The sequence below is a fragment of the Gavialis gangeticus genome, unplaced genomic scaffold, assembly GCF_001723915.1.
Source record: "Gavialis gangeticus isolate Ggan-Ray unplaced genomic scaffold, GavGan_comp1, whole genome shotgun sequence".
Lineage (NCBI taxonomy): Eukaryota > Metazoa > Chordata > Crocodylia > Gavialidae > Gavialis > Gavialis gangeticus.
In genome coordinates this window covers 18,677,096-18,690,826 of record NW_017729008.1, presented here as the reverse complement: position 1 = coordinate 18,690,826, position 13,731 = coordinate 18,677,096, and the positions used below count along the sequence as shown (strand labels likewise).

The 13,731-nt window shown below is 41.8% G+C and overlaps 1 protein-coding gene across 2 annotated transcripts in view; it reads left to right on the top strand.

Moving 5' to 3' along the window:
* Positions 1-13,731, top strand: part of GSAP (gamma-secretase activating protein) — a 102,298-nt gene that overhangs the window by 16,246 nt on the left and 72,321 nt on the right. The window contains exons 3-12 of one of the 2 annotated variants that reach the window (XM_019509465.1): positions 883-939; positions 2,297-2,366; positions 2,726-2,782; positions 3,224-3,312; positions 5,815-5,884; positions 6,048-6,094; positions 8,416-8,520; positions 9,396-9,455; positions 10,126-10,169; positions 11,067-11,152. In XM_019509465.1, the coding sequence (XP_019365010.1) occupies positions 883-939; positions 2,297-2,366; positions 2,726-2,782; positions 3,224-3,312; positions 5,815-5,884; positions 6,048-6,094; positions 8,416-8,520; positions 9,396-9,455; positions 10,126-10,169; positions 11,067-11,152 (685 nt within the window). Of the gene's footprint in view, positions 1-882; positions 940-2,296; positions 2,367-2,725; positions 2,783-3,223; positions 3,313-5,814; positions 5,885-6,047; positions 6,095-8,415; positions 8,521-9,395; positions 9,456-10,125; positions 10,170-11,066; positions 11,153-13,731 lie in introns of those variants that run through there. The other variant, XM_019509466.1, reaches the window with a different exon arrangement.

Here is a 13,731-nt window from a genome sequence, read left to right as displayed (position 1 = left end):
CCCCCCCCCCCCCAACCCAAACAAACCAACCCCAAAAAACTCAGCTTTTTGTCTAAGATAAAGCATTTTTGGTACCAAGGGGAGTGTGGAAGGGCTGGCTCTGGCCCTCCTGGTGCTGGTGTGTTATTGCAGCACCTCCAGGCCCAGTGCCGGTTCCATATGGGGGGGACAACCTGTCCGTTGTATAGTCATGATCAGTATTTGTTACATTTAGTTGGTTTCCATTACTGAAGGCATGCTGCTTTTAGCACCAGTTCAAAGATGGACAGTGTATTTAATGAGGTTTCCTTGTATGTGAATGTATGAGGAGTGGCTTTTCCCACCAGGCTCATTGGGGAGGTGAGAGGGAATCTTGTCTTCTATTTGAGCACGTACAGTAATTGCTGTGGCTCCTGAAGCTGGCAGTTGCTTTTTGTCTTGTTGCCAAATTTCCAATCTGTCGGTCAGAGCTGGAGCATGGGGCTGTGTCATCTGGCCCACAGGGCTGCCCTGTGGGGCTGGAAATTTGGTGGTGGGATAAGCAGTGGTTGTTATGGCACTAGAAGATCTAGCAATTAATGCTGCTCCTGTTTGTTCCACCAGCAAATTTCCAGCCCTGTGGGTCAGATGTCATGGCTCTGTACTCCCAGATCTGGCCTGTGGACAAGCCCCGTATTACTTATCTGGTCTCTGGGCAGACCTTCTGTTACACATCTGCTCTGAATTGGAGTCGGTGTGACAAAATAAAGGACAGAAAAAGGATAAAGATGAAATAAATGGAAAGGACTGGTGATGTTTGTGTTAGGGGGGTGGGGTAGGGAAGGGAGAAAAGAAATGAAAACATTCAGCAAATGGTGAGAACCTTGAGAAAACCTTAGATTTTTTTTTCATTTTAATTTACAGGGTCAGCTGAGAAACACTTGCATTGGATTGTATGATCCTCAAACAAGACAAAATGAGGTGAGGACCAGCTTTCTAGACTACAAAATGATTTACTTGCATCTCTAGGACCATCTCCTTTTCAATATAAATTACATGTGTGACATTCCAGTGTCAAAGTGTAGATCATTCAAAGATTGTGTAATGTAGCAGTGTGTCATAATGTTCAACACTATCTGATATTGTCAGTGTTTGAACACTGCTGAGTCCACTCCAGTGTTTAAAACAAGCGAAAAACCTTTAACTGTGTATGTTTGCTAAAAGATAAATTATTTAATTCTTCTCTTGTCCTGCATGTACAACTGCAGTGTGTTTGGTGATGCTACAGGAATATGAAGACACAGTTCAGTCCTGCAGTTAAATCTATGTGGACAGTTCCTAATGCCTGTCCAGAGCTGTACTGAAATCATTGGGGTTTCATCAAAGCAACAAACCATCCAGAATTATCTAGAAGTCCCAAATTTCAGGGTTATGTTTTGGTGTCTCTGAAAAGGCCTTGAAAATGGGGCTTCATGTTCCAGATTTGAAAAGCTGATTCTGGATTGGCTGAGCCCTTTTTTCATCACATCCCCTCCAAACATCCTGAAGCACCAGGCAGCATCTTGGTACATCTGTGAGGATATAGCCTGATGCTACCTGATGACATACAAGTGCCGCTTTAATGCGTCAACTGGAAGGAGTGTGGTCATGTTAGCAGGCATGGGGTGGGCCAGGGCTGCGGCTTTGTGCTCATCTGCTATTGGGCCCTGATGAGAGCGGCGGTGGCAAGGAGCCACAGAGCCTGTGGGCTCCGGGTGTGGTGAGCTGTTGCAGGTGGGGGGGTGCTGACCAGCCTACAACAGTTCCCCAAAACTGCCCATGCGGCCCACAGGCCCAAATAATTGCCCACCCCTGCAGTATACCCATATTCATATTTAATTAGCTCTGCCATTTTATCACCTGGTTTAATTAGTTCTGTTGGGGGGTAGGCTTCCCCCCACCCCAAACAGGAAGCAGTGTTAACCACATTTGTGTTCTGCACTAAGTAGTCTGTGCTAACTGAAACTGGAAATAGTAGAGACTACTTCATATTCCAAAGGACTGTAGAGCATATGCGACTGTCCCCAGATTTTGATCTCTGGAAGCTGAGGGTTCATAGCTATATAAGGGTCTTTCTGAACCAAACTAGTGACAAGATTGGAGGCTTGAGGAAATAAGCAGTGCACATATGGTGGTGGAGATTGAAACTGAGGCCTAAAGTATGATTTTTATGGCTTTAGGAGAATTTGTTTGACAACAATTAATATGTTGGTTTCTCTTTTTCGGTAAGGAATAGTTCGCATTATGTGGTTGGTGTGGAATGGAAATAAACTTTAACTCAAAATATATTTCTTAATAGCACCTGTATACCTTCGAGAGAGATCTACACATAATCAGCTGTTCAGTCAACAATGAAAGGACATTATTGGGTAAAAGCTTTTTAAAATTTGCTTGTCTATATACATTTAATTCTAGAAATAATGAGAGCAATATTGACCCATAAGTAGCTAGCTTATAGTGATCTGTCTTCGTGCATTTTAAATACTTCTGCCACTAAAACCTGTAAGTGAGAGCATGCAATCACTGTTACTGCTTTTTTAATAAAAGAAATGGATTTCTCGTAAGTTTTGTCTTGCCTACTATACCTATGGTACCTGCCATTTCTTGCTTTTAAAGTTTGAACAATTTATGACTTTTCTTCCATAACATTTCTAATGTCATCTAGTATCTGGAAATGTTTAGTGATACAAAATACTGAATATACCTTTTTTGTGGTTTTGTTGATTAGCGGTCAGTTTTCTTCAGATGACAAAAGAAGATAAAGTAAATCAACTACTCCAGCCAGGTACTGCGAGGTCTTTATTTTTAATCATGATAATTTTAAAGTAACAGTGTTCAATGGATGTGGTAATTAAACTAGCATCACTGGATGGATGTTACAGCACTGCTTGAAATTCAAGTTGCAGCAGGGGAGCTTTAGGTTGGATAGTAGAAAAAACTTCCTCAGTCGGAGGGTGGTGAAGCACTGGAATGGGTTACCTAGCGAGGGGGTGGAATCTCCATCCTTGGAGGTTTTTTAAGACCTAGCTTGACAAAGCCCTGTCTGGAATGATCTAGTTGGGGATGGTCCTGCTTTGAGCAAGGGGTTGGACTAGATGACCTTCTGAGGTCCTTTCCAACCCTAATTTTCTATGATTCCATTTTTGCTTTTATCTTCTATTTTCTGTTGTAAAAAAGACTTTGTAAAAATAGGTTGATGTCATCCGAACTTGTGTTCTTCTTGCAGTATCAAAATGTTTGACTTTGCTTATTGAAATTCATCCTGTTAATTATGTGAAAGTCCTGAAGGCTGTGGATAGCTGTATCAGAGTGCAGGTAATGCTTCAACCTACTTACATTTCATTTTTCCTTTTTTTCACTTGCACGTGAAAAATTAAGGGAGTGTAAAGGTACCTCTTTACAACCAAATAGTTTTGCATGACATTGCTGAGTACAATGCAGATAGTGTATCATGCTATTGACTCTAAAGATATTTATTTTATGGTTTATCTCCTATTTTTCTATGCATGTATCTAATGTATGTGTCTACAAATGCCTGTGGGCAGCAATGCTAAATTTCAGGTACCTGATCCCCAGAGTAATGATGTGGCTAGACTTCCCACACAAACCATAGGGCAAGAAAGGCAATTCAAAAAGTGATTACAAAACAAAACAAAAAACCTGCATGCAGAGTGGGGAGCTGTCAACAACTATCCAATAGAAAACACTAAACATGGGAATGTGTTTGAATTCCTGCCTCTCTGTAGCAGGCACCTGAGCCAGGGCTTCAAAGAAGGCACCTCCATTTGCTTAGGATTCAGAGCCTGAGGGGTGGGCACAGACCAGTAGGCCTGTGCGAAGCAGCAAGTATTTGCTTTGGATTCAGATTTGGCTGGTTCAGAGGACGGTGATTTGATTTGGAGATTCAAATCACTGTCCTGATTTGTTTTGGCCAAATCGGATCTGAAAGATTTGGCACTGCTTTGGAGATTTGGACATAGACTAAACAGGCAGCTGACACGGCTGCCTCCAGCTGGTAAATCTGTTGGGCCTGGGGGAGGGAGGGATTGGGGCTGGGACAAACTACCCAGTGGGACAAGAGGCCACGTTACTCAGGGAGGGGAGCAGGGGGGTGTGGCATGCGGGCATGGCAGTGCTGGGATCAGGGACTCTGTGATACCACCACTTGCCAGCTGGCGTGGAAGGGCAGGTGCTGTTGCTGCTTGCCAGCGGGTGCTGTTGCCACTTGCCAGCTGGTGTGAGGGTGTGGGTGCAGCAGCGCTGGGAGCAGGGGCTCTGCCCTGCTGCTGCTTGCCCCCTTCTGCCCAGAGTGAGCTGCGCCTGCATGTCCCGTCCCGTCCCGTCCCGTCCCGTCCGTCGTGTTGTGTCCCCGCCCCGGGCTGGGCAAGTGGCAATTCCGAGTGCTGCTGTGCCCACATCCTGTGCCCCCCTCCCCAAGTCCTGTGCCCCCAGCCCTGGCTGGGCAGCTTGTCCCAGCCCAAATCCCTCCCTCCATCACACCCCCTCCCTTCCCCAACCCCAACAGATTTACCAGCTGGAGGCAGCTGTGTCAGCTGCCTGTTTAGTCTATGGCTGAATCACCAAATCGTTTTCCAAATTGATTCAAATAGATTCAGAGCTTTTAATTGGTCCCCTGATTTGATTTGGATTCCAAGATTCGGTCCCTGAATCGGACCGAATCTCCTCTGATTTGAATTGGCTACCGAAGCGTCGCACAGCCCTACAGACCAATATTCTTGGGGCATGTCTACTCTGGGCATGCACCCCTCTCAAAGCTGCTATGGAAAAATAAGCCCTAGCTACCCACCCACATCTGCTCTACATGCTCCAGATCTGGAGCTGAGCTGTTGAGGATGCTCTTGGGTAACTCTCATTGTGATTCTTAAAATTGGTGTCTCTTCATTGTCAGCAGGGATTGACATGGCACTGGCCTGCCAGCCAGATGTGTGAGACATCCCTGGCCTAAAAGGTGACTGTTCTACCTGGGTTGCTAGGGCACTTTATGTGTGGACACCTGATCTGTGATAACTGTGAACCAATTCCCAATCGGTGACATTTGGGAGCATTTCAGTTTTACATGGGTCTATGCCCTTAGGCACCTCCTGCAGTCCTGAGTTAAGTACCTAACTGCTGCATGGGTTTGGGAGCGCAGTAGGGTGTTTAGAGGTTCCTCTTTCTTCTGGCCTTCTTAATGACTGGCTTAGACATCCTCTGTTTGGGGACGTCTCCTGTGCTAAGCCCGGCACGTGCCCAGAAGAGGCAGCATATTGGTCGGACCCTGCTTGCCTGACGCCTGTATAGATCAGGCATTTCAGTGGGGCTTTTTTTGGTGCTTTTATCTAATAGCTGATTGACTCAGCTTTACATAAAACTGCCAAAAAGCCCTGCTGAAGTGCCCAATCCATACAGACGCTGCAGAGCTAGTTGAAGTAACGTGCTGCTGCTTCCACGTGCAGTTTTGTTTTTGTTTTAATGTCTGCAAGCAGCTTAGGTGTCTAACTCTTGTCATTTAATGTATGTGGAATCTATGTCCTTAACTCAGCTTTGTGAATTCAACTCCTGGAGCTGGGTCCCTAAATTTTAGGTGTGGGAGCACTTAGCATCCTAGGACCTAAGTCCTTTTGTGAATCTTGCCTTTAAATCCTTTTTTTGGATATGATTCATAGTCTGTAATAATGCAGATGTTCTTTGCTGAATTTACTTGGTGTGTCTGTCAGTATTTATAAGTTATCAAGTATGCCATTTAAGATTATAAATATCTAATTTAGCTTCACTAACAGAGTCTTGATTAACCCTTGCAAAATTTCCTTTTTATAGTTTCTCTATCCAGTTGAAAGTGGAAATCCCTTTCCAGAAAGCCATCTTTTACTAATTTCAGAAGATAGATGTAAGTATGAATTAATATTTTGAACACATATTGCATATAATCTAGTAAATGATGAGCTTTCTGGTACTTTGGAGTGCTGTGGACTAGAACTACAGTTCTGATTTGAGTTTTGGTGTCATTACCTTGTATTTTAAAATGAGTACAAATATTTTTAATTTTAAAGATATTGAACAATTTCACATTCACGTTGTCACAGAAGAGCACAAAGTGGTAAGAAATCAATTTTTTGCTATTTATTTCTTAATTGAAAACTTAATGGAAGATAAGTATTCTGGCAATCAGTGTTCTTTCTGTAACTTTTCCTGTCCTTTTTAAATAGCTGTTTGAGTACTACTTTAATGTGTGGCAACAATTATGATAGCTTTGAAAGGTAAATTATTCAGCCAGCCCTGAAGAAGATTTTAAAGTATGTATTGTGTAATATAGAAGGAAATTAAATTTCTCATTGTTTTCTCCTTATGCCTTTGAATGTGGCCTGATCAAAGGTTATTTAAAGGTTTTTGTTTTCCTCAAGGCCTAAATGTATTGGATCCTTAAAAAGGGATGCTTAAAGGAAAGTTAACAAAAGCTGCCTGTATAAGAGGCATAAAAAAGCCACAAAACACTAATATGCGTCTAAAATTCATTCTGAAACTTGTGGTGTGAATGTTCTTGTATTTCTCTTCCCCTCCATTAGTGTTCTGTTTGCAACACCAGATATGAATCCTGTCCTGTGTAGGGCAACATCTGTTTGCAGCCCTTCTGCCACCATAAACGTTTTTGTGACATCAGAAAAACCTAGTGAACAGATGTCCCTGGCCCTCGTCATGCCCTAACTGCCCCAAAATAGTGATGCAGTGAGTCTTAGTTATAGTTTGTGCTGCCTTTTCATAGTGGATTTTGATTTGCTTATGGTGCATGGGCTGTCTGGGACAGGCACTCCTGGGACTTCAGGTTTCTGATCCTTTGGGACAGTGGCCCTGAGTGCTTATCCTTGACCTGGGAATGATCTAAGGAACCGATAGGCTTCCCCACTCTGTGCTTGCAGGTGCCTGCCCTGGGTCAAGTCTGCCCCCAGGGGTGTTGTCCCACAGAGCCCTGGGAGCTCTGAAGCCCCATGTCTGCAGGTGCAGAGTGGGGATACAGCCTTTTTGCTCTGTACCAGTGGATGCATGCCGTGAGGCTGGTCTCCCGTCGGATTGGGCCCCTGAAGTTTTGGGAAATGTGGGGGCCTGATCTAACAGGACAGTGGCCCTGGGTGACTTCTCTCTTTATCCTGGCACAGCTGATCCCATCACAAAGACAGCATCTGTTTGTAGCCTTAGTTTCTACAGTTGATGTCTATCAGCAGTAGCATTATTAAAAGACCATGCAAAGCCACTAACATGCGTATATTCTGCTTAAAATGAAATTCAGTAATTGGACTGTCTCTACTGCATTTATGTATTCAATATATGATGGAAACTAAATATTTGTTTAAAGATGACAGATACAGGTTGGGGGAGGCTGGTGTTAGCAGCTTGTGGCTGCTGCTGCACCTCCCTAGAGCTGTTTCAGTCTGCATCCCAGATCCGGCACAGTACAAAAAGCTTCCTGCGGCTCAGCTGCAGCAGTGTGCAGTACAGTGCAGGCAACCCTTCCTCCCCCCACCCCAAACACTGCCAGTAGCTACTCATGCTGGCTCCAATGGCTCTGCAAGCTGTAGGTTGCCAACCCCCTGTTCTAAAGTCTTTATATTGCTCTGACAGTTTAAAGATGGTTTAAAAATATGTGGGATTTTTTAACTGCAGGAGTGGAGTAAAGGGCCGTAGGATAAGTCTTTGCTGTTTCTTTGGAGCTCTCTGGACTGCTGTTGAGAAATGAGTCCTGCCTGTATGCTCCACTCTGAACATGCTGTTTGTTGAAAAGTGCCATGTAGTTAGTTGCTTTTTGGTACATGCCCAGGGATGCTGTCAGGATCTCAGTTTTGAGCATGATCCTGAGAGCTGTGCTGGGTGTGCATGGTACCACTCTAATGACAATTGTATTACTTTTTTTCTTTTTATTTCCCAGCAGAATTGTACACACAGAGCAGAAGCAAGTGAGCAGGGCATGTTTCTCAGCATGTTTCTTGGGATCACAGTGGAAGGAGTGCAGACATATATTTTTAGTATAACTGAAATATGGACTTTGTGGATTTATACCGGTCCCCAGTCTTAATAGACAAATGTGACTTGAAATGGTGGTTTTTTTGTGTGTGTCAAGGGCAAACTTGGACCTGATCATATAACTACAATTTTAGATTTGACTCCACTGAGAGGAGCTAAACATTGTACCTCTGGTATAACAGGTGCTCCAGTTTACAAAGGGAGAATTGAATGTGGGGGACAGATAATATATTAAGGGACTTTGAAATGTTAATTAAAATATTATACTGTTGTATATTACATTAACTATTAAAATCCTAAGTTGTGCAAAAGTCTTCATTAAAGTCAAATATGCTTGTAGTGCTTCTCCCTTCCTTGCCTTTTTTCCTCCCCCATTCCTTTATTTTTTTTTTAAATTCCATTCAGGTGATTCAAAACACAGGCCAGCTTCCAAGAGAGAGAGTTGCAGATGATCTCATTTGGGCACAATGGGATATGACAGAACAAAGACTGTTCTACATTGTTCCAAAGGTGGAAAAAATGATCTCTGTGTTTGTTCCATCTTTTTTGTTTTTCTGATAGAAAGCTTTGAGTTCATAAAGCAGCAAAAATTTGTATCAGTTGGATTATTTTGAGGTGTAAAATCAATGTGTTTTGTAATTAAAGTTAGTGGTCAAAATAAGACTTTCCTGTTCCGTTTTAAATGTACTACTGCTATATGCAGTGATTTGAACTTACGGCATGTTTGACCTAGGGCAGTGAACTTGCCAATTTAGGAGAGGGTGTTTTCTGCACATCGGGGCAGCCATGAGTAAGAGAGAAAAACTTGTGTGTACCAGGGGAGAACAGGTCCTCAGGTTAGGCATTTGCAAACTGCTTTTCATTTTGACTTGTGGGAATAAACACACTTGCATGAAAACAATAGACTTTCAGTGCTAACTTTTTTGACCCTATGGAATCAGTTGGACCTTGTGCAGAAAGGAAGGCATGTGTATATTATAATGAAGAACGTATTCTCATTCTTATTCCCTTATTCTTCCCTTGCAAGAGGCCTTTCAAGTTGTCCAAAATAAGATAATGTTCCTAATGGCTTTAGCTGTATGGGCGAAACATTAGGGAAAAAATCTTCTAGTGGATTCTTATGGATGAAAGAGGAGCGCAGTTCTGTGTTATGCAGTTATAGACAGAAGGTAGTTAACTAATTTGGGACAGGAAGGAAATATGTCATAGTGGTGTAATAAGGAGTGCTATTGTGGAGGCTTGTTTGTGGTCTTTTCTTTTTTTTGTCTCCCTTCTGGTTAACTTTTATGTGCTAGCAAGTAGGACTGTTTCAAATTCAACCTTCTCATTGTTTGTAGTAATCTTTTTTTATTAGTCTTAATAAAAAAAATTCCTCTTAATTTTAGGAATCAAGGAATACATTAAAATGTGTCCAGTTTTATCCTGATGAAAACTTTAAATTAATAGTAAGTTGTTAATGTGATCTTATATAAGTAGTCTTGGAGAGAATGTAATTTATTTCAGGGAATGATACTGATACTTTGTCATAGCAGTTTTATTTTTAATAACAGGTTTATATTTTAAAAACAAACAAAATAACCCTTTTGACATGTTTAAAAATGTGATAAGATTTGAATTTGGCCTGTTACATTAGCATTGCTTCACAGATTTGGATTAACATCTTTGCAGTTATTTTCAAGTTCATGCAATTAATCCAGCTTTATACAAACACACCTGACAGCAGAATTTGCAAATCTATTAGAAAGATAAAAGCTTAATAGTTTCAATGGAAACAGGACTGAGTCTGTGTCATTGATTGCAGAGCATTTATTTGGATTGGCAAACTTAACCCTAATGTTGGATACCATATTCAAGTTTGCTGAAATAGTGTTGTTGGAGGTTTGAAGTTGTCCCAGTTCATACTTGTATTTAACACCATGGGGGTAGAGTTTTCTGACTTTTTTGAATGACTAAAAGTTTAAGTGATGGTAAATGAAGTTATGATTTTCCCATGGCAAAATAAGTCAAGTGGAATGTGAGTGAGTAGATGCTCCATGGACTGATTGTAAGGCCACCCTTAAAATACTGTAATTTTCACTAAACGTATGTCTGTTCTGATTTTTTTTGGGTTAACAGCTGGAGGCACCCCTGGATATTTCACTAAGTGACATGGGATTAAAGTAAGTGGTACTCAAAGGGCCAAGTAAGTGGTACTATGTGTGATGCTATCTCACCATAGCAACACACAATGGCGATGTAGCATTTGTGGGCACAAACCGTGATGCCGCAGCTACATTGCTGTAGCAATGTGCTCCCTTATTATGGTGCGTTGTTATGGCAATGTAGGGGCTAAAAATAACTGTATGCTGCTGGCATGGCGTAGTGTGGGCTGTTACTGTGCCATCATTTACTACCAAAAGGAAGTAGTAAATGATGGCACAGTAATGACAGCACCTTAGGGACGTGTCAACACACCCAAAGTGTATTTTCTCACTTGTCTATAGGTATATCTAAAATTGGGTCTCTTAACATGCTAACTTCATTTGGAGTTACTTATCAGGATTTGGGACCATAAAATACACAAATACGTAATTTCTTAGAGCCAGATTCATATGTAGCTAAAAGGGTCATCAAGTCTAAGCTTGAGACCTTCTCCACACGTTTCCCAAGACCACTTGCAGAGTGTAATGGAACTGCATGAATAAGGGTGATACCATGCCTTTTAAGCTCTTAGGCATGAGAGGTAAGTTATACATTTCAGACACTCCTGCTCAGTTTATTTGCATGTAGATACATGTGGTGTATACTGCAGGAAGAAGTACCATGTTGCCATGTGCATTGCTCCTTTTTTTTTTTTTTTAAATATGGTTGAGATCAATATTGCTGCATTTTTTTTGCAGTGTAAACTAAGCGAAATAGATTGATCAACCTGAGTCTGGTTTAAATTGTTTTAGGGAATATTGGATTATAATTTAATTCTTATGTTTCCCTTGTGATCTTTCAGAGGTTCCATCAACTCTTAAAAATAATCGTGGATGAAGAAATGCATTTATTTAATGTTCTTTCTTTGCTTGTAGACTTGTGAATTTTGGATATGATTACTATCAAGACACAGAGATGGCACCTAAAACTGTGAATCTACAAGTTTTTACCAGTAAAACAGGTAATGAATAAATAAACAATCTTGTGATGGTCATGAATTGCAGATTGTTGCACTGAATTGTGGTTGTAGCCAATTATAAACATTTCCTTTGTAGGAGATTGTTATATAATGGCCGTAGCTTTTTTATTTCATGTAGAGTGCTCTTAATGGGTCCCGGGGAAAATTTTTCAAGAGGAAGTGTTGGGAGTTTCTATTTTTTATTGCTGTAGTGCTTTTTCACTCTAATGACATGGAAGTTGAGTAACTAAACTGTCTTGAGCTGAGCCTATGGAGCCCAGTTCAAAGGCCATAAAAATCGAGACACTCCCATTGACTGCAGCTGGTTTTGAATGAAGTGTGTAATAAAAGCTGGATTATCTATGTTAATGTTGTCTGTTTATCAGGATCCCTGTAACGGATTACTAACTGTGTGATCTTGTAGTTTGCAGGGGTTAGGACTGGGAGGTGAGGCCCTTGTACAAATGTTCACTTATGCCTTTAGTCACATGTTGAAATCTAGCTTTCAAGTGTGAAAAATAAGCGTGTCTCCATAAAGCTCAGAAATAATTAACTCTTGCTGCCTGTTCTGTTCTCTTGATACTCATCCTGTAAATTAGGAGGACTAAATTATGCTAATTTAGTCATATGTAAATATTCATTAAGCCCCTCCAGTTTTTAGTGCTGCCTATCAATTCCCACAGCCTAAAATGACAGGTATTGCAACCAGCCTGAGAGGTTAACTAATCCAGATTCTGGATCAGTGTGGGGCAAAGCTAGATGCTCCAAGTCAAGCTTGCTGCTATTTGTTTCAAGGGGGTGCCGGCTTGAGCATCTTTGCTGGTCTCAGATGCTACCCAGAAAGGCAGGTTCTCTCTTAAGTAACTAAGATCCAACCCATTTAGGGCTCTACCGTTAACACTAACCTTCAGAATGCACCTAAAAAAGTACTAGCAACCCACACATCCCAAAACGTTAATATAACACTCTCCCATGATGAAACCCAGAATAAGGAGACTTTACAGCATTCTTTGCTAGCTTTAGTTCCTCAGTGGTCCCAGAGTCTGGTCTCCCAGCAGTTTGTTAAAGATGACAATGACAAGCACCAGAAAGAAAAGGTGTAGTGGTGTTCATCATATATGGAAGGAAAAATACTCTTTACTATAGGTGGCATCTGGGCATGCAGGGTCAGATCAGGATTTAAGAAGACTGCATGTCTGAAAAGAGGTACAAATACATAAATTGAGAACTTGAAAAAATCACCACTGTAGTCTCATTCTTTATCATTCTCTCATCTGTGGTGTGTGCATCTTGTTCATGACAACTCATCTTAAAATCGAGCCTGTAAGCAGTTTCGGAGACTTTCTTCTGTGAGTTGCCTAGCATGCTTCAGGGCTTGTTAAATTTATTTATTTCATTTTAAACTGTTTCCAGTAAAGAATAATTGGCTCAATTTCCAATGGAATATTCCGTGCAATTTCCAATTTAATAAAACTCTTATTGACTGCAGCCCATCTGACCTCTGAATGAAGCTGCTCTTTCTCTTTCAAACTTCTGTAGTAGAAGAAAAATAGCCCTGTTCCTCCTAGCCAGCACTAACAAGACAGAATGTCACCAGACCCACAGAACCAACGTGCAGCTCATAAATTAGCTGAGATCAAACAAGCCTAGTCTCAGACTTAACTTCTTATTTTCCATCCAAACTGCAGTTTGTGGTTATTTAACCATTGCTGTGGTCTTGGTATCTTTTTTTAATATGTTGTGGGTGTGTGGTTAGGATTCTTTAGCTTGCAGTTTTTTTGTTTTCAATTTAGGCTGATTTTTTTTTCAGAGAAGTAGACTATAACATTGAACTATAATCTTAATCTCTTCTTTTAAATAATCTAAACAAATCTGCTTTGGCTGTGTTGTGCATTATCAGTCTGAGCAAAGACATATGCAAAGTATTTCTCTACAATGAAATAAATATATTTGAATTTTGAGATACTATGATATTGTATAGAGGATGCTAATCAACTTTTGTGCAGGTACAAAATTGTGACGGTTCATGTTCCAGGAGTGGCTGTGATGCCCCCTGGTGGCTGCACAATTCCTGCCCCAGTTCTAACTCTGGGGGCTTTCACTTCCTTGACTTGTCTGCCATGCCTTTGATGTCCTTATTTGGAAAGGAAGGAGGCTGCCTGGGAGACCTTGAGCAAGCCTGGTGTTGTTCCTGTGTTGGGCTTCAGTCTTCCTGGCCTCTGCCCTTTCTGTCTCACTGAGCCCTCTAGCTCTATCTAGTCCACTGACCGAATCGAGTTGCAGGGTTTTCTTGTCTGGCCTTCCAAGGCCTTTTGTCTGTGCCCTCTCTTGAGCTGCTGAGCCTCCCTGGGCTTTCTCGTGCTCTCTCTCTGCATCTCTCGGTAGCTGGGCTCCAGGCCCTGTCTCTGTCCTGCTCCGTGCCCTCTGATGCCCTGAGTCTAAATCTTGCCCCTCCTGACCCCAGTTCTGAGGCCTATCTGTTTCAAGTTCTGCCTCACCTCTCTCGGGCATGATGATTGCCCCTTACGGACTCTGTGAGGTTTCCCCTTGGGGTGTGCTAGGTGCACCCCCCCCCCAAAGGG